The sequence below is a fragment of the Eucalyptus grandis genome, chromosome 8 (assembly GCF_016545825.1).
Source record: "Eucalyptus grandis isolate ANBG69807.140 chromosome 8, ASM1654582v1, whole genome shotgun sequence".
Classification (NCBI taxonomy): Eukaryota; Viridiplantae; Streptophyta; class Magnoliopsida; order Myrtales; family Myrtaceae; genus Eucalyptus; species Eucalyptus grandis.
The window spans coordinates 2,210,205-2,234,483 of NC_052619.1; the positions used below are offsets into that span (position 1 = coordinate 2,210,205).

Here is a 24,279-nt window from a genome sequence, read left to right on the forward strand (position 1 = left end):
TCTCATTTCGTCTTCATTGCTTCATAAGACATCCGTAGAAGGGCCAACTGTATATAGGTGACATAATTATAGGAAGAAGGCAATCAACAGGTAGGGAGCAAACGAGGTGTTTTTAACATGAATTGAAATGAATTAGAAAGGTTCAATCCGTTGAGAGAATTAATCTATGCAGCATAATTTACATTGACCTTTGTTTGTTTATAGAGGAAGTAGGAAATTTTAGTTCGAAAATCAATTACCAGGATAAGAAAGCCCATTTTTGACAACATTGGGCAGGTCGAAGTTTATGCCCCGGAGGTGGGGGTGCTTGGAGAGTATAAGCTTAAGGCATTCGCCAACACCGCCGCTGACGTCGACGACTGTTTTGGCATTCTCAAATCCGTGGTAAGTGTCCATGATATTGCCCATGAAAATGGTAGACAAACACTTCATGGCATTGTTGAAGTGGTTGTTGTACCTTTGGGTCTATCCCGATGTAGTCGAAGAGGGTCGTGCCGTTTGCCAGCTTGAAAGGGTCGCCTTCTCCCTGAATCACTGCATCTTTTAAGTAAAACCTGTAGAGCAAGCATTCATGTACAAACCCCAATTAAGAACGTATCTGCCTCATTATAAATCGTATCTTCACTCTCGAGTATTGCCAATAATGCGCATACAACCATCCAATCAAAATATTCATTTAAAGTGATCGCATCTTATTACTATTAAGGTAATTAATATATATATATATATATATATATAGAGAGAGAGAGAGAGAGAGAGAGAGAGAGAGAGATATGAAGATGACTCTTGTTGATGTGCTTGATGCATTTAATAGCCATCACATTACATCTTCGAAATTTTTTATGGCATTCTCATATATTCAACAGAAATTTAACTTCAAATATCAAGCTAATCAATTTTGCATGAGATGGGAACGGGATATTATTGCATCAACTTAACTAGCAAACATGGTGAGCCTCACAGAATTTGACAGTCTGAATTCATTTATTTACGTACCACGATCTCAAGGAAATCTCGTCAAAGATTAAAAGCAACCATGGGGCCATGCTAGCCCCTTCCTCACTCACGTAGTACTTGCTCAAGGGGCCCAGGCCGTACATCCTCTCAGGCCGCCCGGCTTTGTCCCGCGTGAGGGTGCACGAGAGGAAAGAGAAGCTGGCGAGCAAACGCAGGATGCGGTCGATGGTGCCACCGGCATCGGGGTTCTTGATGGAGAGGCGGGACGCAATCTGGGTGGGCGAGAGCTGAGCAGTGCGCTCAAACAAGAGCTTGAGGATGCCGAGCTCGATGGTGGCCTTCAGGACCAGGGGAACGCACGAGATCATGTTTTGTTTGAAAGCGAACAAGTACTCTTCGTCTTCTTGGGCGGTGGTGACCGCTAGGGTTTCGTCCAAACTCATGTTTCCTGAATTTTTTTTTTTCTTTCTTAGGTTCTTTTCAATCCGCACAGCAGGAGAGATTGCGCTTTGGAGTGGGAAGTGGAGAGAAATTGGGAAGTGGAGAGGACTAAGAAATTATTTGAAAAGAGTGCGACGATGGAGTCGCTTTTATAAGGTAACTGATGAGTTGTGTGCCATGTTAGGTTTCACAAATTCTTTATTTTTTCTATAGAAAAAATAGCCTTTCTTGCCCTATCATATCCTGAGATTTTACGCACGGAAGAATCACAGAGTACCGGATCTGGATAGATATGGATATGTACTGTCGTTACCCTCGAAAAAGCATGAAAAGGACTCGCTTTCTGCTAAGGAGAGAACCGGTAGAATTGCTCTGTGTAAGTTTTAGCGAATTGCCAATATCCTGTCAAAGAAAATAGGCTGTTTGTTATACACACCACGTCTTGTGCGATGTCGCAGTTACTATTTTTACGTTATAGCCAAATACCACCGGTCTACCACGGAAAGATAGTAACTAGTAAGCCACCAAATCATATGCAATCTCCTCCTTTTCTTCCCCCAATTACTCTGACAACACGCTTTTATGGATTGGTACAGTAGTAGATTCTACCGTTCTGCTTCAAGACTATACCCCAAAAGAAGACTATACCCTAAAAGATAAATAAAGAAGAAAATTAATATCACGTTTGATAACGATTTTCTTTTTGGAAATAATTTTTTATCAGAAATAATTTTTTCTGATTCTATTCTCGAATAATTTTTAAGCAAAAGAACACGCAGTAATTATCCAAAATTTATATTCTCGAGATAGAAATGCTTTTGATAGGATTCTTAATTTTTTTTTTTGTTTCTTTTTATTTTTAATACTTTTAATACTTTTTCTTTTTCTTTTTCTTTTTCTTTTCTCTTCTTCTTCCTCGGTGGCCAGCGATCGGCTAGGTGAGGTTCGACGAGCTTGCCAAAGGCTCGCTTGGCCCAAGCAAGTCTTGGCCTCACCTTAGCCTGGTGAGATCGAGCCTCGCCCAACCATGGTGAGGTAGGCCTTGCCATGGCTTGGTGTCGCCGGGGACCAGCAACACTCCGTCGAGGTCATCAAGGGTTGGCAACGCTCTAGCGAGGTTGTTGGCCATGGCCCGCTAATAACCAGCCAAAAGGAAGAAGAAGAAAAGAAATAGAAGAAGAGAAAAAGAGAAGAAAAGAGGAGAAAAGAAAAAAAATAGAATTAATTTTAGGAATTGTTCGGGAAACAAGAAGTAACTTTTTTTTATTGATTCTATTTCAAATCTATTCGGGACCAAAAACTAATTTGCTTCTCCAAAACATTATCTTTAACCGCATCATCAACTTGCTTGAATAGATAATAGTTATCTCTTGAATAAAAATTCATAATGAATCATTTCAAAAGGGTTAATATTACAAAAATACCAACCTAGTACACCAAAAATCCCAAGACAAATTCGGCCTCTATTAATTTCTATTAAATTTATTATTAAATTACTGAATTAGACGATTGTACAAGTCTGGGCTTTCACCCTCCATTTATCATAAGTGTATCAATTTTGATTTTTCGTGATAAAAAATTAATTTGAGATAAATTTGTCACGTGTGTATTTGTTTGTAATTTTTCAGGATATTAACTTTAAAAAAAAAAATCTTGCTACTTTTATCCAACAGATAAAATTTCAAGCATTTTTTTGCCATTTTTGGTGGCTAAGAGTGCTAACTTATCTTTTCTATTTACAATACTATCAATATATACATAAAGAAAGTCCCTCACCGTGTTCTTTTCCATTTCTCTATATTCTCTCCTAAACTATATTATTGTACAAACGCAATCGTGAGATCACACTAGTTATAGTATGATCATAAGGTCCCACAATTCATAATATGATTAAAGAGTTTCATGCTAGATTTCACCGGTTCTTTATTTTTTCTATAGAAAAAATTGCCTTTCTTGCCCTACCATATTCCGAGATTTTACGCACGGAAGAATCATACAGTACGAGATACGAATGGATATGGATATGTACTATTGTTACCCTCAAAAAAGCATGAAAAGGACTCGCCTTCCGCTAAGGAGAGAACGGGTAGCATTGCTCTATGTAAGTTTTAGCGAATTGCCAGTACCCTACCAAATAAAATAGGTTGCTTGTTATACCCATCAGATCTTATTCGATGTTGTAGTTATTATTTTTACGTTATAGCCAAATACCGCCGGTCTACCATGGATAGATAGCAACTATCGCAGCCACCATACCAAATGCAATCTCCTCCTTTTCTTCCCCCGACTGCTCTGACAACACCCTTTTATGGGTTGGTACCCTAAAAGATAAATAAGGAAGAGAATTAAGTGCCCAAGTTCTAGGAGCATAGATTTTTCTAGGCCACCTCTATTCATCCTAATAAGAACCCGGCACCCTATAATGGGATCATAGAGCTCGCCAGCACCTAGGCTTTACTAGTCTACACAATCAAATGCGAAAATCAAAGGTTTTACAATTGGTAAAAGAATAAACACGAGACTTTACATGACAGTAAATTTATTATAGTAAACACAAGACTTTATATGATGGTAAATCTATCAATGTGGGGATGGTAGCTTAGTGATAATTAGAACTGTTACCGTCGAAGTAGCATCTCTTCAAGTGGAAACAGTAACGATCACATGGTACCGGTGCATGTAGAAAACTTTAAAGAATACGAGCCACTTTCTACTTCTTTAATTTGGAGATTCGATTATCGTCCAAAAATTAATAATTTGGAGGTCTGATACCAGTTGGTGGACATGACGTTGGTTGAGGGTGACTTGAGGTCAACTATACCGTAAGAAGAAGTCAAAAGAAAGAAAGAAAGAAAGAAAGAAAGCGCAGTGAAAGTTACAAAATTTATTGTAAAAAAATAAGCCTTAACACTCTTTTAATTAGTGTCATTAAAGACTTCCATTAACTCTTTTTAATTTTTTTTTGTCAGTCCTACTCTATGCCTATTCCACACTCACTCTCAGACTTTTGCCATGCTTCTTGTAGAGCATGAGAGTCGAAACCCACTCCAAAAACTTACGCGTCCCCACCCCATCCCCCTGAGAAGGTGGGGATTTGAACTCCACATCTCCCCCTTCCAAGTTGGAAGGGTGGCCACTAGGAACTCTTTTCAATTTGAGTTATATAAAAAATTGACATGTCACTTTTAATGTGTTTTAAGGACACAAAGGATTATGAGGTGCTAGGTACATGCCATGTAGAAATAGCTAAATCTCTTCTTCTTTTTCAAAGAAAAGAATGGAACTTGGGAGTATCGACACCTAAATATGTCATCCAAAAGTCTCTCTCACATTTTATAAAGATCGTGTCAATTACGGAGTTTGACCCATGAACAAAAATATCAACTTTGCATGGTCTTGTGGAAATATCTCAAGTTGCTTGACTATTGAATTAAAGTGTAATTAATATACATGTGATCTCAATTTACCTATCAGCTTAAATTTTTAGTAGGCTTTTATAATATGGTAGTAGAGTTGGGTTTTATTCTGGTTTATTTTGCATGTCTTCTTATACCTATCAACTTACCATTTAAGAGTAGCGTATTAGCATCAAATATAAACGTAGGTAAGGTTATGACTTTTTTATATCGGCCCGGCACACCATCCGATCCCAAATTCAGAAAATGGCTTTGAACTTGTCTCAACCTTTAAAATTGGGCCTACTAAAATCTCGGCCAGTCTCCCTTGTTTTAGACGAAATGGCGTGTGAACTGCCATAGATTTTTTTTTTTTTGGTCGAAAACTTGCCATAGATGGATCGGTGCACTTAAGGAAAGAGAAATTGGTCAGGGATAGAATAAGAAAGAGAGGGATTGTGGCAACCACCACCCGATAGCGCAGCTGGCTTGGTCTCTCTCCCCCTCACCAAGGGGAGGAGTTCGAATCCACAGCCGTCATTAGAGATTCTTACTATAAAAAAAAAAAAAAAAAAAAAAAAAAAAAAAAAAAAAAAAAAAAACAGAAAGGATTTTGGCGGAGTGAGATATCAATTTAATCCCTAATTTGTAAATTTGATGAAGTGAATAGTCACCGTAGCATTCATTTTTCAGTTGTTGAGAAGTTTCATGTAAACTTTTAAATTCATTCACTATGATCTTTGAACTTCGATATGATATTTGATGTGACTTCTAAATTTTGATCCAATGGTTTTTATGAAATTAATTTATAAAAAGTGAGGTGCTTATAATATTGTCCATAGCTTTTTAAATTTATCTATACCCATGTTTAGCTTCCGGATGCTTAAATGTTGCTGCTAGAGTGAAACCATATAGAATCGTCCTTTTTGCGCCAAAGTTGAGCTGAATTGTCTATGTTTTTGCTGAAGATCTCATGACAGGTTTGCGGGGTGATGCAAGGAAATCACCTGTTAGACATATTGGCGTTCCCTTAATCTCGCGGCGTCCATTAGAGAACGTGAGCCACTCACTCACAAGATTAGGATTAGATTGTCCAGTTTGTCGACAAACTTAACTTTTTGTACAAAGCGAGCTTAACTCGAAAAATATATGATTTATAGTCTAGTTAGTTTTGGATGAGACGTTCTTCTTCCTAAGAAATCTCTAAGGGCTGCTGCGAAGAAAATGCAGAGCTAAACGAGAGTCCAACAACGATCGAGATCAAGTTTGCCTTTCAAACAAGAGAGGGTATTTCATCATAGTTTTCTTGGTAGCAAGTCGCCCCAAAACTTATTACAAAAACAAATTCATCATTGCATAGCTTGACCGAAGCAATATTCGTAAAGCAAAGGAAAGTTCAACCAAGAGAGGCGGAAATTAGGGGAGCTAGAGGGAGATGGTCTCTTCAACAGAGAGGATTTGAAGATGTTCGTTTAGGGATAAGCCAGCAAGCGAGCCCTTAATCAGATCTTTTTGTGAAGCTCTAACTGAAGAAGTTTATGCGCAAAGAAGAAGTAAGAAATCTTGGGATGACAGAGCGGTAGAGAGATCTTGAGATGGAAAACTTCTTTCTTTATTTTTCTATGCTTGTTTACAATCACGAGAGTTAGCCTTTTTATATACAATGGCTATCTCTGGAAACTGTTTTACAGGTATTGAATCGGTTGAAGAAATGAAAACTAACTAACTGAAGCAAAGGAAACTAACTAACTTCCAATACTGAAGTACACCAGACTAACTACCAAGACTTGCTAAGACTTGCAGCATTATACAGAGTGTTCGAAACAGAGCTTCTAGCTCACTTTACAGATTATCACTCTAGCTCACTTTGTCTGCTTTTTCTTTCTTTGATACTAATAGTAGCCCCTTTCCTTCTCATTCTTCTCAGCAACATTTATATTCTCTACTTCCTCTTCTTCATATGTTTTCTCTTCATTGCTCTTGTATATCTTACTTCCCCTGCTCTTACTGATATCAATAATAGCATCAGTAGAGCTTTTGTTCTTGTTGTTCTTAACATCCCCCCTCAAATTGGGAAAGGGTGAGAAACCAATTCCTAATTTGATTCGTAGCTGATAGTGTGTAATACGAGGGAGAGATTTTGTGAATATATCAGCAAGTTGAGAGGTACTTGGAACATATTTCACTTGTAGTGACCCCGAGGAGACTTTTTCCCTAACAAAATGAAAGTCTACCTCAATGTGTTTGGTGCGAGCATGTAAGACGGGATTGATAGTAAGAGAAATGGCTGATTTATTGTCACAAAAGAGCTGTGTTTGACGAGTCAATGAGCATCCTATATCACGAAGGACAAAGCTGATCCAGGTAAGTTCAACAGATGTAGAAGCAAGAGCACGATACTCGGCTTACGTAGAGGATCGGCGACCGTGGATTGTTTCTTTGCTACCCAAGATATGAGATTGGAGCCGAGGTATGTACAAAAACCTGTTGTTGATCTTCTTGTTTCAACACATCACCCCGGTTGCATCGAGAACCCATACGTGGAGAGAGCTTGAGTGAATGAAGACTCCAAGACTTATAGTGCCTTTGACATATCTCAAAACTCTCTTGAGTTTATGTAAGTCTGCAATAGTGGGTTTTGTAATTTCGACACGGCTGATTTGTAGCATATGCAATGTCGGGTCTTGTTAAAGTCGACATCTTTGAAGGCCACCTACTAAGCTTCGATACTCGACAGGATTGGAGAGGGGAGCAGAATCATTTATCATAACAGTTGGTTTTAGTGATACAGGGGTGGTAATTGGTTTGCACTCAAGCATATGAGCTCGAGTAAGAAGATCACTGGCATATTTAATCTGGCAAAGAAACAGGTGATCAAAAGTATTTTTAACTTCAATGCCAAGAAAGTAATGTAATGGGCCAAGGTCTTTCATATAGAACTGAAGACTTAGAGAATGGATAAGGTTGGAAGTAACTGAGAAGAGCTTCCAGTCAGTATAATGTCATCAACATATAGTAGTAGAAGAATGGTGTATGTATCAGTATGATAGATGAATAAGGATGGGTCAGTTGAGTTGCAAAAGAACCCATATTCAAGCAGAAAGTTGCTGAACTTGTCAAACCAGGCTCGAGGAGCTTGTCGAAATCCATAGAGAGATTTCTTGAAAAGACATACATGATGAGGTTTCTTGGGGTCTTGAAAACCAGGTTGCTGCTCCATGTAAACTATCTCATTCAATGTACCATGTAAGAATGCATTTTTGACATCTAGTTGATGGATTGGCTAGTGTTTCATCATGGCTACAGATAGAACTATACGAATTGTAGCATGTTTGATGACTGGACTAAAGGTTTCTATAAAGTCAATGCCTTCTTCCTGATGAAATCCTTTAGCAACCAATCGAGCCTTAAGTCTATCAAGGCTACTATCAGCTGCAAGCTTTGTTTTAAATACCCACTTACAGCCAATGACATTCATTTGATCAGTTCGAGGGATTAATTCCCAAGTTTTATTCTGATAAAGTGCATCCATCTCTTCTGGCATTGCTTTATACCAGCCTTTATGTGCTAAGGCTGATTTGATTTTTTTTGGTTCGGTAGGTACTTCTTATATAGCAAGACATGCATATCGAGGATTGGTCTTGATAATGCCAAACTTAGACCTAGTCTGCATAGGGTGAGTAGGTAATGTACCTTGTGAATTTGTCTGATTATTTGAAGTATGCTGTTCCATATCTGGTCCATCTGTTGTCTCAGTTTTGGGAACAGGTATTTCAACTCGTTGTGGACTATTCTGAGTGATGGTGGACATTTGATCCATAGAGAATTTAGTTGGAGAAACAGAAACTGCTTGTTCTGTGCATTTAGGTGAGACCAGTCCACTTGTTTGCTCAGCTGTGGATTCTTGTTCCCAACTTGTATACTGAGAAGTTGAATGTTTTATATGATATGTAGTGGAGGGAGCTAGGAATTGATCTTCTTCTGTCCACAACTTATACAAGTGTGTGTAGGAGGGATAAACTATTGCTAATTTCTGAGAGAAATGGAAGAAATTCTCATCAAATACTACATGTCGACTAATGTAGACATGACCAGTAGTAGGGACAAAACATCGATATCCCTTATAGTGATCATTGTATCCTAGAAAGACACAGGTTAGAGATCGTGGATCAAGCTTGTGCTGTGCATATGGTCGAAGACAGGGATAGCAAGCATAGCCAAAGGTTCTGAGATGGTCATATCTTGGCTTATGCCAATATAATTTGTTGAAGGGAGACTGCATCTGTAATTTTTGAGTAGAAAGAATGTTAACAATGTAGTTGGCTGTTACAAATGCATCTACCCAAAACTTTAATGGAATTTTTGCATGGTATAGCATAGCCAAACCAAGTTCAACTATATGTCGATGTTTCCTTTCAGGTATTCCATTCTGCTCAGGTGTATATGGACATGATATATGCCGTTGAATGCCACAATTCTGTAAGTGCGTTCTGAATTTTTGGCTAATAAACTCTCCTCCACCATCACACTGGAAAGTCTTGATTTTACAGCTATGCTAATTTTCTACTAACTTTTGAAACATGAGAAAAATACTATAGAAATCTAACTTCAGCTTTAATTGATATATCCAACTGAACCGAGAGAAATTGTCAACAAAAATGACATAGTACTTGAAATTTTGAAAAGATTTAACTGGAGAAGGCCCCCAGATATCAACAGTGAATTTGTTCTAGAGGTTTTGTAGCTGTAGAATTTGATAATGGAAAAGGTAGAGCAGTACTCTTAGCTATTTGGCAACTTCTACATACAGACTGTAGTTCTTTGTTGTACTGAATCAAATTTTGATTCCTCAAATGCTTCAAGATATTCTGATTTGTGTGAGCCAGTCGTTGATGCCAGATACTTTCTGCAACAATTCTTTGTCTTTGAGTGAAGTAGACTTCTGCAGCATGAGGGTCTACTCTGTACAGCCCTCTAACCTTCCTTCCTAGCCTCATGGTTGTGTTGGTGGTGATGTCCTTGATATACACACCAGTTTTGTTAAAGATAAAGGAATAGGGGTAATCATCAGTTAACTTTGACACTGATAGAAGATTTTTCTTAATCTCAGGAACAATCGGCACATCATTTAGAGGCAATGCATCGATTGCAGTATTCAGTATTGCATTACCAATGTATTTGATAGGTAAACACAGACCATTGCCTATCATGACTGTATCTGCATTGTTATTTTTAGAAAGACTATGAAGTATACCAACATTAGAGGTAATATGAGCTATTGCTCTAGTGTCTAGATACCATCCTTGATCATTTGCCTCCTCAATGTGTAGTGCTGCTAGTGCTGTTGGTATCTCCTCAGCTTGATAGGAGTTATCAAACCGATACCAACAATGTAAGGCATCATGACCAGGCCTCTTACAGATTTGACACTCAAGTCGAGTGTGTTCTGTTGCTTTCTCCATCTGCACCTTTTTGTGAAGAGTTGAATTTGATGCGGATATGACACGGTATCGAAATACCTTTGTCTTTGATACATTGTATGGTCTAAATCCTTGAACAGGGACCCAAGCGAGAGGAGGTATTGAGTTGTTTGAACTGCTGATTTTCTTGTTCATAGTTTGAGTTATTATTTCTGTAACTCATGTTTCTTCCAGGATAACCAAAGTTCCTGTATTTGGCATTATATGTTCTTCCTCTTTCATAATTTCTTCCTCCACGATTATTTGTTCTTGATCCTCTAAGGATAGTATTATGTTGTATATATTCTCTGTCAGCCTCTTCTTTATGTATAGCTTCAGTTTTCCTCTGGCCATAGTAAGCTAAGTTAGGACTAAACTGATTTAAAGAGTAATTCTGTAACCTGGCTTCGAATCTTTCTAAGTGTGAGATTACTTCATCATATTCTGGTTGGGGCTTTAAGCAATAGATTGTAGTTTTAAAACGTTCATACTCAAATCCCAGGCCTTCCAGAACTCTAAATAGTTTTGTGATTTCGTCAACTGGTTTTCCTATGGCATTCAATTGAGCACATATTGACTTGTACTCCCTGAGGTATGCTGATAATGTTCGTTCATGTTTCTGGCAAGCCTGCAGTTTTCCTCTTAACTTGAACTCCTTAGCTACTGACTTTTGTGTAAACCGATTTAGCAAAGTTTGCCAAACTTCATAAGCAGTATTTAACCCAATTATCAAGCTGAGTATGTTTTCTGATGCAGCACCACTAATATCTCGAAGTTTGATGGTAACAAAATTCGAGATATTAACATGAATAGGAAATGGATATCTCAAACTTCTTGATGCCATTCTATTCTTCCAGATCTTTGATCAACTCTAGTTGCAGACACAAAGTCTACTGGTTTGCAATACGATGCTACAAGTATATTGCTGATGAAGGTTTAGATGTGGATGAAAAGTACCAACTCATAGATCTTGTTGGAAGATACAGATATCTTCAGAGATCAATGAAGCTTCGAATCTAACTTCGATCTGATGTAGATCCAACAGACTTACAGAAACCTTTTGAGGAATCCAAGGTTGAATGTGCAGCAGCAAGATGATTTCTTCAGGATGCAGAGGCTCTGATACCGTGAAGAAGTTTATGTGCAAAGAAGAAGTAAGAAATCTTGGGATGACAGAACGGTAGAGAGATCTTGAGATGGAAAACTTCTTTCTATATTTTTCTATGCTTGTTTACAATCATGAGAGTTAGCCTTTTTATATACAATGGCTATCTCTGGAAACTGTTTTATAGGTATTGAATCAATTGAAGAAATGAAAACTAACTAACTGAAGCAAAGGAAACTAACTAACTTCCAGTACTGAAGTACACCAAACTAACTACTGAGACTTGCCAAGACTTGCAGCATTATACAGAGTGTTCGAAACAAAGCTTCTAGCTCACTTTACAGATTATCAGTCTAGCTCACTTTGTTTGCTTTTTCTTTCTTTGATACTAACAGTAGCCCCTTTTCTTCTCATTCTTCTCAGCAGCATTTATATTCTCTACTTCCTCTTCTTCATATGTTTTCTCTTCGTTGCTCTTGTATATCTTACTTCCCCTGTTCTTATTGATATCAGTAATAGCATCAGTAGAGCTTTTGTTCTTGCTATTCTTAACACTAACACCCATTGTTTGTGGACGTGACAAAGGAATTCAGACCTCGAAAACCTGCTGGACTTGCCAAGATCTCGAATTCTTTCGTCTTTCTTTCTTTTCCTCCTGGGACATAGTTCAACATCACAACATCGGAGACGAATATGCTCCTGGAAACGATGTCTGTCGGGATATCGAAACCCACCCTTTGTCACTCTCACATGTTTCATTTTGCCATCATTCACTTGTTACTCTAATATAGTAATGCAATCAGGTTTTAAAGAGAAAAAACATAAAATTGGACAGAGAAAAGGATAAAATGGTAAAAGCAATAAGTTAAATCCACTTTCCACCGAAAGTGCACTCGATGAAATTCCTTAATTATCCCTAAAACTCTGAATACAGTCCTATTAGCTTGCTAGGATTACACAGTAGGCGGGGGCAGCACTTAGTAGAGCTCTCAGGCTCTTATATTATGGTGAGGTACAACCTTAACCATCATCCATGATTTACAACACACCCTTAATTAAGATTAAGGTTAAAATCTTACTTTTAATAAAGATTCAGGTACTATATCAAGAAAACCAAATTATTTGATTTATGAGATCGTCTTTCGTTTGTACAAGAGAATTCATATAAACAAAATACTTTTAAGTAAATGGTGCCATCCATGCTATTTTTGTCTTTGGATTTTTTTTTTAAGGTACCTTATATTTTGAGATGCTTTTAAGAATCTATGTTTGATGACTATGACGATGGATCTAATAGTAATCCAAACAATGCTATTTATATGTATATATTAAAAAGTTCAATTCAAACACTAAAATCAAATGGAGTGAGATCACATGCATATAAAGAGCATGGATACCCAGTTGTCAAGCGATGAAGGCATTTTCAACAATGTGAATCCAGTAACTAGTTGTAAATCATCAATTGTACCAGCTTTTAAGAAGGGATGGCAAAGTTTAATTTGGTAGCATGTAAGGATGGAGAGTTTGATCATTTTCTCCTGAATTTGGTAGCTACGTAAGCTATGTTACACCTTTTTCTTAAACTCGCCATTTTCAAAACCGTTGACCCGGGATAGTCATTTTGAGAATAGTCTAATTATTCATATAAAAACTTTATTGCTTTTTCTTCGATATATTTAATGCAAAATAACCGGTCTGCCAAGGAAAAATGACCCGACACCTACAACCATAGTTATTAGATTTACTTGGTGAGAATGGAATTGTCGCTAAGACACACATCCTAAATCGAAAAAAGAAAGGGGAAATTCTTATTTTATTTGGAAGGACCAAACCACTGCTTGTCGACAACATAAGACAATGGTGTCTCTCCATCAAATTACCCAAAACACTCGCACCATGGGTATATCATCTGTTAACGTAGTAAAGCCATCATCAAACTGAGAAGAAACCATCGACCATTGCGATCGTCACATCTTCTTGTGAAGCTCAATCAACCACAGGTTGTACACGCGCAGAACGTATTTCGGGGCATGGAACCCAGAGGCGCGGGCAAGGTCTGTGAATTCCCTTTGCGTCCGGGCCTTCCCGCCAGGGGCGAACCTCAGAGCGTTCAAGTCCATCAAGAAATTGGTCTGTGAGACATCGTCGGTCCCAGGATACTCCGGGATCACCTCGTCCACAATCACCACTTTCCCCGTCGGCGGCAATGCCTCCCAGCAATTCTTGAGCACCTTCACACAGAACTCCTCGTCCCCGCAATGGAGAACCGACTGTTAAAAAAATAAGTAGACCACTCAAAACATCGTACTTACTTGGTTTTCACGATACTAGAACCTCTCATATCTCTCTTATAATTTTCATTAGACGAATCAATTAGCAGTCAAGCTGATTTTGAATAATTAGAAGATTCGATACGAAAAAAAATAATAATTAATTGACCTTCAGGGAATGGACATCTGCTTTAGGGACGGCCTTTACAATGTCTCCTCCAACATGCGTAATACCTGCAAACGAATATATAATTGTGTAATCGTACTAAGGCAAAGACCGTTGACCCAGAAAAGAAAAAATTAAGCTTGTGTGAAACATGAAGTTGAGCGAGCTCTCGTTACGGTTCGTATGCACACAAAACCTTCGATATCATAGGGATCGATTTTACCAGGAACGGAGGAGCAGCTGCGATCACATGAGGCAAGTCGTAGTTGATGGCGCGGATGTGGGGGTTCTTGGAGAGAATGATTTTCAGGGTCTCGCCGATGCCACCGCCCAGATCGACGACTGTCTTCGCCTTTGAAAACCCACTATAATGCTGAGCGATCTTGGCCATGTAAATCGCGGATGAGCTCATCATCGACTTGTTGAACAGGTCGTTCAATCTCGGGTATTGGCCCATGTAATCGAACATGTTCATGCCGTGCGTGCGGGTGAAAGGATCTGCCCCTCCTTCCTTAACTGCATCTTCAAGGCAGTGCCTACAGAGCACGCAACACAAATTTAGTATCATTGTGCTCTCTGGAGCAATCACTTCCATAGAATAACATCGTAATCGCTCCTCGAGTATCCAGAAAAGTTTACTTGTATCCCTTTCCTTTTACGGTTGATCTATTGAAATTGGGTTTTCCGATTCTATTTTACGACCAAGATAGCAACTAACGGGTGGGTAAAAATTCGCGGGTTATATAGACACAAACCAGCATTCCAGGACAGTCTTTTCTTGGAGTAGCATATGAGTTGGTGCATTAGAAGCTCCATTGTTGTCCAAAAAGAACTTGCTCCGAGGCCCGAGGCCGTAGAGCCTCTGGGGGGGGGCCGCCTTTATCCTCCACGAGAGTGCACGATAAGAAGGAGTAACTCGCGAGGAGCCGCAGCAGCCGGTTGATCATGTCCGGCGTGGCCGGGTTGTCGATGGAGAGCCGGGCCGCAATGTCCAATGGAGAGAGCTGGCCACACTTGGCCCAGCAATTCAAAATCCCCAGCTCAAGGGCTCCTTTCAGGACCATGGGAACAAAAACCATTGAGGGGATCTCAAAGGCCTTCAAAATGTCTTCATCTTCATGGGAAATTGTAATGGCGGGGGCTTCTTCCGAACTCATGTTTTTTTCTTTTTTTCTTTTGACTGTCTTTTCTTTTGGCTTTATGCCAATCAAAGATGTTGTGTACGATGTGGTAGTGCGATTTTGCCTTTTCATTTATAGAGCACGCATGGAGAACTTGGAGGGCTTTATTATTGCACTTTTTTGTTTTTCTGTAAATTCGGTTGAAGTTGGTCCTTTTTTTCCTGAAGCGTTTACCCTAGACATATAGGCCAAATGCACTTGTTAATGTAAGCAATGCAAGGCCAGAGTTACTTTGGAGTCGTGAAGCGGCCGCCCTAGACGTGTAGGAAAACATAAACCTGTTAACTTTTTGATGCAATTTTGTACCAATAGTTATTGTCAATGTCATATTTATCTTGTTGTGTTGAAATAAGAGTATAACATGAATATTACCAACTTGAACATAATAATTTATTGTGTCACACAACATGCTTAATATAAGAAATCACACTTCACAACATGACTAAACATTTATCAAACGTATCAATATATCAAATGGCAATAATACATAATACATTAACCTATCTAAAAATCTATGCTGTACATGTAAACATGAAAAACACGTTCAACACAATAGCTTATGTTTACACGTTCTTAGATGATATAACTATTTTTATGTAACATTAATCAAAAGTGTATTATTGAGTTACTATTTATGTTTAAGACTTTCGTGCGAAAATTATTTTTTTATCATTAGTTATTCTCTTTGATGTGGGTGTTTTCTTTATAAACTCTATAAACAAAAAAAAAATCTTGAAATATGAATATTAAATGTATTAAATTGAGTCGCTTTGAAAAAATTAATATCCTAAATAGTTAACTTAAGCGCCCCTATAAATTTATAAATGGCTTAATTGGGTCAATCCGTGTAGAACATGATTTTTATTGTTTTTGTTGTTATGACATCCCGTTTATGTCAAATCCAAACCTACTTAATTTCCAACGTTGTTGTTGGCCCTAACCCCCACTCTTTGGTGATTCGAATACAAAAGAAAATCGGCGTTCTTTCACTCGGGATACAAAGGTAACTTGACTTCTGAAATGATTTATAAAACCCGCAAACTTTTGGCAGACCAAAAGTATCCACCGTTGAACTTTTCGTCAAATGCAAGCTGATATGACGTGACTTACAAAGCCACAGGAGATCATTGATCTCTAGGATGTCGTCGTGGTTTCTAATTCCTCTATTTTGAACTAGTAAACTTTCCATACATTTCAAGAGATCATTGATCTCTTTTCTCTACTAATTTGTTTCTCCAAAACGTTATCGTTAACCGCATCATCAACTTGCTTGAATAGATCATTTAATATTTATCTCTCAAATAATTTTTTTTTATGACCCGGGAACTACCGTACAGCCAGCAACCGGCAACGTAAACTCGGGGTGACACTTCCCACGGCGCTGCACTTAAGTCACGCAAATTGAGCGTGTATATATATATCTAAGTTCGAAAATATATAATTTAACAGATTTAGCTTAGTTGCCAAAAAATTAAAAATCTTATGCATGATTATGACGTTGACAGCTATTAATCTAATTTGGTCCCAAATTGATTTTTGTAATTTATATAGGCAACGTTACTCACAGTAAGTTCATAAAAAATAAACAAAGCGGTCCACATATTTATGTATATTGATGGACTCTAAAGTTAAAATAGGTAGGTATGGTAACTTTTTTTAGAGAATACTTGATTACTGAGAATTTGAACGAAAAACACAAGATAATTTTTAAAAACATTCTATCAAATTTGATAATATCTAGAAAATGATGAACACTGTTTCACGGCTATCCAATTCACCAGAATGCTAAAGTTACTACTGAGATAGCTTCACTTTTTCAAGTCATAGGCTATCTATATATGTATAAGGGAACAAGAGAGTTGTTTGAACTATAACTGGTAAGTAGTAGTTTGAAAATTTTTAAAAACATTCTATCAAATTTGATCATATCTAGAAAAATGATGAACATTGTTTCACAGCTATCCAATTCACTAGAAGGATAAAGTTACTACTAAGATAGCTTCACTTTTTTTTTTTCAAGTCATAGGCTATCTATATCCGTATCAAGGAACAAGAGTTGTTTGAACTGGTAAGTAGTACTTCTACATATAGTTTGCTATCTTTAACAAACAGTTTTAATACAAGTTTAAAAAAAAAACACTGTTTGTTAAAGATAGCAAACTATATGTAGAAGTACTACTTACCAGTTACAGTTCAAACAACTCTCTTGTTCCTTGATACGGATATAGATAGCCTATGACTTGAAAAAGTGAAGCTATCTTAGTAGTAACTTTATCCTTCTAGATGGTAACATCTGTACAATCTCTAGATGGTAACATCTGTACAATCTCATTCCCTTACAATGCACATGGCAGGTGAATTGATCAATCACTACGGGGAAAATTATCCAAAAAATTTGAAACCTATTTTGCAACCAACATCCTATGTGACATGGCTATAGGAAGAAGGAAAGAAATAAAAGAAAAAGTAAAAATCATTAGAACATTTTGAAATTTTTTAAAAACGTATAATTATCCATGCCAGTGCTAACCTTGTCACATAAGATGGCCGACGTTGCCTGGACAATCAAGCCGACAATTTCCAACCAAAACTAGCTAGAAGAACTGAATTGACAAATTATTAAAATGTTCATGACTAGATTGGTAAATTATCAAAACGTTTAGAAATAAATTAAAATAAGTGAAAAGTTTGGGACTAAACTAGTGAGTTGCCAACATATTTGGCATTAGATTGGTAAAATTGAAAGGTTTAAAATTAAATTGATTGCCGTACAATAAGTTTATGATTTTTGAATAATTTTTTGATTCACCAGAGAACCTTGAATAGCCTATAAACCTATGTAAGGGCATTATCACATGTTTCGTTCCACAACCGCCCGCGCCTATAGAACCTTGTAGCCTTCATTCAACAACCAAGATAACCTTCTTGTCCCCAACCTGAATAGCCTATGGCGCCGCCCTAATCTTCTCACCTAATAATATCCACATATGTCGAATGAAGTCTCACATTTACGGTGTCAGACTAGGGCCCGCTAGATTAGATTAAGTGGGAAAACATAGTTGATTTTGAACAAGGATCGTTCACAGGCAGACAAATCGCTCCTACATGTGACAAGTCAACTTTCTTTTACATTTTTATTTTTTCTTTCACTAATCCTAATTTCATGGTACACGCACTTTGACTATTACGTTTATGACATAAGTTCGGTTATAATCTTTATTTTTAAAGTTTCGACTTTGATGAGAATTAAAGAAAAGGTACTTTTGCGTTAAATGGGAACAAACTAGCTCAAAAGGTAGGATTACGTAGATTAAAGGGCAAAAAGGGGAAAATCAAAGAGGTGTATATATAAATATTTTGACTAGACTGATTTTCTTAAAAACACTCAAACAATTTAATCCCCATATAACCAACAAAGATTCTGCCATATCACGTGGGTTTTGGCCTTCTCAAAGTTACATTGAAAGGTTAGATCGTGATTTTGAATAACGGATGTGTTGCACTCATGTATACAACTTGACTTTCGAAAATTAATTCGACTCCTGGGACTAAAAATTAGTGTTGCTATGAGAAATTTCTCGATTGCTCAAGGAGATGCAATACACTTGCTCAGCGGTTACAAGAACGGCCAGGAAGTGAATAGTACCAGATAATTATTCATTCGACATCCTGATGGAGAACATATTTCACAATCATCGGCTTTTATTTCATAATATTTCAAATGTATTATTTGTGGCTTAGCAACTTGCAAGTAGTTAGAATGTATCTTAACGTAGAGAATTTTTAATTTATTATAGAAATTAAGCCTTTTTTCGCATTTGCTAGTAATTGTCTATTCCAAGTATTTCTAGTTTTCTTTCTACTATTACACGTTACTTATCTTCTCATTTGTGTAGAGACATTCTAAGATTAAACATAGTTTAAAAGAAGAAAGAAACTAAAAAATTGCAAAAGAGGGAGAAAAAAAAGTAAGAAAGGCGGGAAAAGTACCAAAAAGTCATAAACCTATTGCATTGGTATCAATTTAGTCCTAAACTTTTCAATTGCACCAATTCAGTTATAAACCTTTTAATATTAGTACAAATTCAGTTCTAAACTTTTAATATTAGTATTAATTCAGTCCATCCAGTCAATTTTGGCGGCCGGCGCCGTGGGTGTCGGCCCAGGTGGCTAGACGTTGACGTGACAATTTTTATGATTTTTTAATTATTTTTTCGAATTTTTTTATCAATTTTTTATTAATTTTTTTCTTTTTCCTTTTATTTTTCGTCTTCTTCCTAGCGGTGGCCAGCCAGCCAGGTGAGGCTCGCCGGCCCTGCGAGGCCGCAAAGCCCTCGCCTACCGCCGCCGAGGGTCGCGGCCCTTGCCCGGCCTCTCCTAAGGCCGCCGGCGAGGCGGCCAAGATCCGGGCGGGCCCGCGGCTGGTGAGGCCATGGTGGCCATCGCCGGGGGCGAGGCGAGGGCCGCGAAGCCCTCGCTTGGCCTCGTCCGGACCGTGGGCGAGGCGGCTTAGCCCGATCTAGGCGAGACTAGCCTCGCCCGGCCTTGCCGCCGAGTCCCCCTGCCTCCTTTGCTTTGTCAACGCCGAGCTTCGACCTCGTCACCGCCGCCCTCACCTCCACGAAATCCACCCGAGGCCCCGGTCCCCACCTCCCACGCCTCACGCCGCTGCTCCTTCGCCCAATCTTCGCCTCCAAACCCTAGCCCGCCGCCCCAACAACGGAGGGCTGCGGCCCTCGCCTCCGCCCCTAGCAATGGCCGCCATGGCCTCGCCAGCCACGGGTGAGGCTGGCCTCACCCAGATCCGGGCGAAGGCGCCTCGCCCGCCGACCACAGGAGAGGCCAGGGCGGGCTGCGCCCTCGCCAGAGCGGTGAGGGCTTCGTAGCCCTCGCCGGCCACCGTGAGGAAGAAAGTAGAAAAGAAAAGGAAAAAGAAAAGAAAAAGAAAAAAAATTAATAAAAAATAATAAAAAATTTGAAAAAAAAATCATACAAATTGCAACGTCGCGTCCAGCCACCGGTCGACGTCCATGTTAGCGCCGATCGGCCAAAATTGGCCGGATGAACTGAGTTGATACCAATATTAAAAGGTTTAGGACTGAATTGGTCAAATTGAAAACTTAAGACTGAATTGGTATCAATGCAATAGGTTTAGAACTTTTTTGGTATTTTTCCCTCATGCCGCCATCAATTCATCGCTGCCAACCTCACTCGTTATAGCTGCTTGGCAATTATATAACTAATCGACGTAAGTTATATAATTAAGAAATCATAATTTCCAAAATTTGCAAATATAAACAATTTATTTTCGATAATATGGGTTTATTTGAATGTAACCAAAATCTTTCCATGGGTTTGAATGATGTGCATTTATTTTCATTTTTTTTTTTTATAACAACTCAGAGCTCAATCATAATTAGCTAGCTACATGGAGAGAATTAGCACAACAACTCATCGTCTTGGGTCCCCCACTTAAATCCCCATATCGTAGGAATCAAATTCACAACCATTGACTCAAAGCGTAAGAATGGCGTTGCCACTAGGTCAATTCCGTGGGGGGCTATTTATTTTCATCTTTCAAACTTGAATGTAAATTTTCACCACACATAAATCATGATAATCATAATGTCTTGCCGGCGTTGGAACCATACAACAATTTTCGGCATTTGATCATTTCGATCCCTGTTAATATCTCATGGTCGTCCTCTATGTTTTTCCGGCTCTTCCAATTGCAGAATTGCTAAGCGTAAGCCTTCTTGCATTTTTATTACAACAGAAACAAATGGATAATGAAGACCATTTGCATCAGTGCGTACTAGGAAACAATTCTAGAAAAGTTGAAAGCATAACAAGAACAGTTTTATTCAATTGGAAATCCAAAGATGGACACAATACGACATAGCGCAAGGCAAGATCGATGCGGGGAGGATTTTCCGGCAAGCGAATTAGGCGGTTTTATATAGCTCGAGCGCCCACATGTTGAGGACCTGGCAGCCCACTTTCGGGGAGCTGAACCCGGCCGCGCGGGCCACGACCTCGACTTCCCTCAGCGTCCGATCTTTCCCTCCAGGAGGCAAGGCCAGCATGACCATGTCGGAAGTGAACGTGGCCCGGGTCACTAGGTCCGACCCTGGGTATTCCGGGCTGACTGGGTCTATGATCACCACCTTGCCCGATGCCGGCAACGCGTTCCAGAATTTCTTCAGGAGCTGTATGACGAACTCGTCCGTGCAACTATGGAATTGCCACTGCAACAAACAACAAACAATCAAAATCAATTAAGACTCCCGATCGCCAATCTGTCCTAAACAAAATGCTCGTACATTGGAACTGTCTTAAGCTAATGTCCGTTAATGCAACATCAATTAAAATCAATTAGCGAAATCATGTTCAAATAAATTATAAGCTACGTGATTTTACACGTTTCTTTTCATTTCTTTTTAGAGAGCTTGAGTGCTAAACAATTAATCCAAAGTGACCTTCGTTAAGAGGGTGTCTCCTTTTGGGATGGGGTCATCCACAAAGCTCCCTCCTACATGCTCCAAACCTGCCATCAAAAGCTAGTTTTCTCATTTCGTCGTCATTGCTTCATAAGACATCCTTAGAAGGGGTGACATAATTGTAGGAAGAAGGCAATCAACAGGCATGGAGCAAACGATATGTTTTTAACATGAATTGAAATGAATTAGAATGGCCCAATCCATCGAGAGAATTAATCTACGCAGAATAATTTGCATTGAACTTTGTTTGTTTATAGAGGAAGTAGGAATTTTTAGTTCGAAAATCAATTACCGGATAAGAAAGCCCATTTTTGACAACATGGGGTAGATCGAAGTTTATGCCCCGGAGGTCCGGGTGCTTGGAGAGTATAAGCTCAAGGCATTCACCGACAGCGCCGCGGACGTGGACGACCATTTTGGCATTCTTGAATCTGCAGTGAGTGTCCATGAATTTGCCCATGAAAATGGTAGACATACTCTTCATGGCATTGTTGAAGTGGTTGTTGTACCTCGGGTCTATCCTGGTGTAATCGAAGAGGATCACGCCGTTCACCAGCTTGAAAGGGTCGCATTTTCCTGAGTCACTGCATCTTTTAAGTAAAACACACACAGCAAGCATTCATGTACAAACCCTAGTTAACAACGTATCTTCACTATCTAATATTGTCAACAATGTGCAAATAACTATCCAATCACAATATTCATTTAAAGTGATCGCATCTTGTCACAATTAAGGTAATTAAAAAAAAAGGATAGATGAAGATGACTCTTGTTGATTTGCTTAATAGCCATCACATTACCTTTCAAAATTTTTTATGGCATTATCATATAGTTGACAACACTAAAATTTAACTTCAAGTATCAAACTAATCAATTTTGTATAAGATGCAAATGGGATAATATTGCACGAACTTAACTATCGACACGATGAGTTTCACAGAATGTGACGGTCCGAATTCATTTATTTACGTACCACGTCCTCAAGGAGACCTCGTCCAAGAGTAAAAGCAACCACGATGCCATGGTAGCTCCTTGCTCACTCACGTAGTACTTGCTCAAGGGGCCCAGGCCGTACATCCTCTCAGGCCGCTCGGCTTTGTCCTGGGTGAGGGTGCATGAGAGGAAAGAGCAGCTGGCGAGCAAACGCAGGATGCGGTCGATGGTGACAGCGGCATCGGGGTTCTTGATGGAGAGGCGGGACGCGATCTGGGTGGGCGAGAGCTGAGCATAGCTCTTGGACAGGAGCTTGAGGATGCCGAGCTCGATGGCGGCCTTCAAGACCAGGGGAACGCACGGGATCATGGTTTGTTTGAAAGCGAAAAAGAAAAAGAAAGAAAAGAAATGAAAGATAGGCCCAATGAATTAATTAAATGGGCTAAAAAGAAACAAGAAGATGGGCCAAGGGAGTGGGGTTTTAGGGGGCCCCAATATAATGTTAAGTGAGCCAGACGCTCCGGCCCACACAATTTCTTTTATCTTTTCATCATTTCGTTCATTTTCATCCTTTCATGTATACTTTTTGCTTTTTACCTTTCTATAACTTTTTGTGTCAACAAAAATTCAGGTATCAACAATAATCAACTTTTTTTTTTTTTGGACGGAAACGGCATTTAATTGATAGAAACATTACCACCAGCATCCATTACATCCGAAATAAGAAGATCTAATAATAAAGGAGGGGGAAAGGCGAGCCAAGAGGAAGATAAGGTACCGCCCAATTGGGCCTTTGCAGCCCAATCGGCGACTGCGTTGGCCGTACGAGGGACAAACCCTAACTGTAGTCGAGAGAAACGGCGGAGAAGAGCAGCCACTTCGTCAAACAAGGGCCGAAGCACCCATGGAGTCTTCCGAGGATCTTCAACGGCGTTGATCATGGCAAGGCGGTCGATTCCAAAATCAAGGGAGCGTTGGTTTTGCCGAGTCGACGGAGATGGTGCAGCACCGACAGGGAGGGCAGAAATTTCCACCTGCAACGCTGAAGCAGCAGCCACACGAGAGGTATACCCATCAACCATTTTACCCAAATGATTTCTGCAAATAATAGCTATTGCGCCTCTGGAGTCAGCAACGTGAAAAGCCCCATCGATATTGACTTTGAGTACCCCTGTATCAGGTGGTCGCCACAGGGTAGAAGGAGCAGAAAAGTTGATTCCTGGGGTTGACGCAGTTGAGGAGGAAAGACAGTTTATCCGAGCAGATCGCGACTGAGTTAAGGCTGATTCTACTACAAAGGATGGATCAGGCTTCTGACCAGTGAAGATGAACCTGTTCCTGGCCTTCCATATTTGCCAGAGAAGGGCGGCCACAATTTCCAAACCAGGTAACAGCGCTTTATCTCGAAATCTAACTTCAAGCCATGCTGTCATGTTCTGTGCTGCTGTTTGAGAATGACTGATAGCAATCTTAGGATGTGACCAAACTGCTGTAGTCCAGGGCAGAGAAGAAGTAGGTGCTCGATAGATTCAGGGTCTCGCTGAGGACATAATGTGCATGTTGGTTCGGAACTGATGTGTCTGTTAAAAAGATTTGTCTTGGTAGGGAGAGCATTATGATAAACAGACCACAGGAAGAAACGAATTTTAGGGGCCGTCTTAAGAGTCCATAATCTTTTCCAAATAGGCTCAGATGGTTGAATGGAAGAGGATAAACTGTGATATGCACTTTTAACAGAATATTGACCCTGAGCAGTAGCTGTCCAGATTAGCCTATCTTCATTGCAAGTAGAGCTTAGGGGAATATTAAGAACTTCTCTGGAAACCGGTTCATCAAATAAGTGATTAATAAGGGGACCATTCCACTGATTCA

General features: G+C 39.3%; 3 protein-coding genes across 3 annotated transcripts; all 3 read right to left on the reverse strand.

Moving 5' to 3' along the window:
- Nucleotides 1-231: 231 nt before the first annotated feature.
- On the reverse strand, nt 232-1,400 carry LOC120286481 (caffeic acid 3-O-methyltransferase-like). Its single transcript, XM_039298709.1, has 3 exons — nt 997-1,400; nt 458-554; nt 232-372 (listed from the first exon to the last, which is right to left on the reverse strand). Exons 1-3 carry the CDS (start codon nt 1,398-1,400, stop codon nt 232-234), a joined length of 642 nt encoding a protein of 213 aa, XP_039154643.1.
- Nucleotides 1,401-13,324: 11,924 nt separating this feature from the next.
- Nucleotides 13,325-14,950, reverse strand: LOC120286487 (caffeic acid 3-O-methyltransferase 1-like). The gene is made up of 4 exons (XM_039298720.1): nt 14,694-14,950; nt 13,983-14,329; nt 13,797-13,861; nt 13,325-13,627 (listed from the first exon to the last, which is right to left on the reverse strand). The coding sequence occupies exons 1-4, from the start codon at nt 14,948-14,950 to the stop codon at nt 13,325-13,327; spliced, it is 972 nt and encodes a 323-aa protein (XP_039154654.1).
- A 5,969-nt stretch (nt 14,951-20,919) lies between these two features.
- Nucleotides 20,920-22,776, reverse strand: LOC120286488 (flavone 3'-O-methyltransferase 1-like). Its single transcript, XM_039298721.1, has 3 exons — nt 22,448-22,776; nt 21,767-22,058; nt 20,920-21,222 (listed from the first exon to the last, which is right to left on the reverse strand). Exons 1-3 carry the CDS (start codon nt 22,774-22,776, stop codon nt 20,920-20,922), a joined length of 924 nt encoding a protein of 307 aa, XP_039154655.1.
- Between the last annotated feature and the right edge of the window lie 1,503 nt (nt 22,777-24,279).

Bases quoted from the DNA above. Each gene is read 5' to 3' on its own strand.
- LOC120286481 (XM_039298709.1), bottom strand. From the start codon at position 1,400: ATGAGTTTGGACGAAACCCTAGCGGTCACCACCGCCCAAGAAGACGAA. The intron at 555-996 runs GTACGTAAATAA...CTTGCTCTACAG, and splicing joins GAGATTTCCTTGAGATCGTG to GTTTTACTTAAAAGATGCAG. The intron at 373-457 runs GTACAACAACCA...CACGGATTTGAG, and splicing joins ACATCGGGATAGACCCAAAG to AATGCCAAAACAGTCGTCGA.
- LOC120286487 (XM_039298720.1), bottom strand. From the start codon at position 14,950: ATGAGTTCGGAAGAAGCCCCCGCCATTACAATTTCCCATGAAGATGAA. The intron at 14,330-14,693 runs GTGCACTCTCGT...CGTGCTCTGTAG, and splicing joins GCGAGTTACTCCTTCTTATC to GCACTGCCTTGAAGATGCAG. The intron at 13,628-13,796 runs GTCAATTAATTA...TTTTTTTAACAG, and splicing joins CAGATGTCCATTCCCTGAAG to TCGGTTCTCCATTGCGGGGA.
- LOC120286488 (XM_039298721.1), bottom strand. From the start codon at position 22,776: ATGATCCCGTGCGTTCCCCTGGTCTTGAAGGCCGCCATCGAGCTCGGC. The intron at 22,059-22,447 runs GTACGTAAATAA...TAAAAGATGCAG, and splicing joins GAGGTCTCCTTGAGGACGTG to TGACTCAGGAAAATGCGACC. The intron at 21,223-21,766 runs GTAATTGATTTT...TGTTTGTTGCAG, and splicing joins AAAATGGGCTTTCTTATCCG to TGGCAATTCCATAGTTGCAC.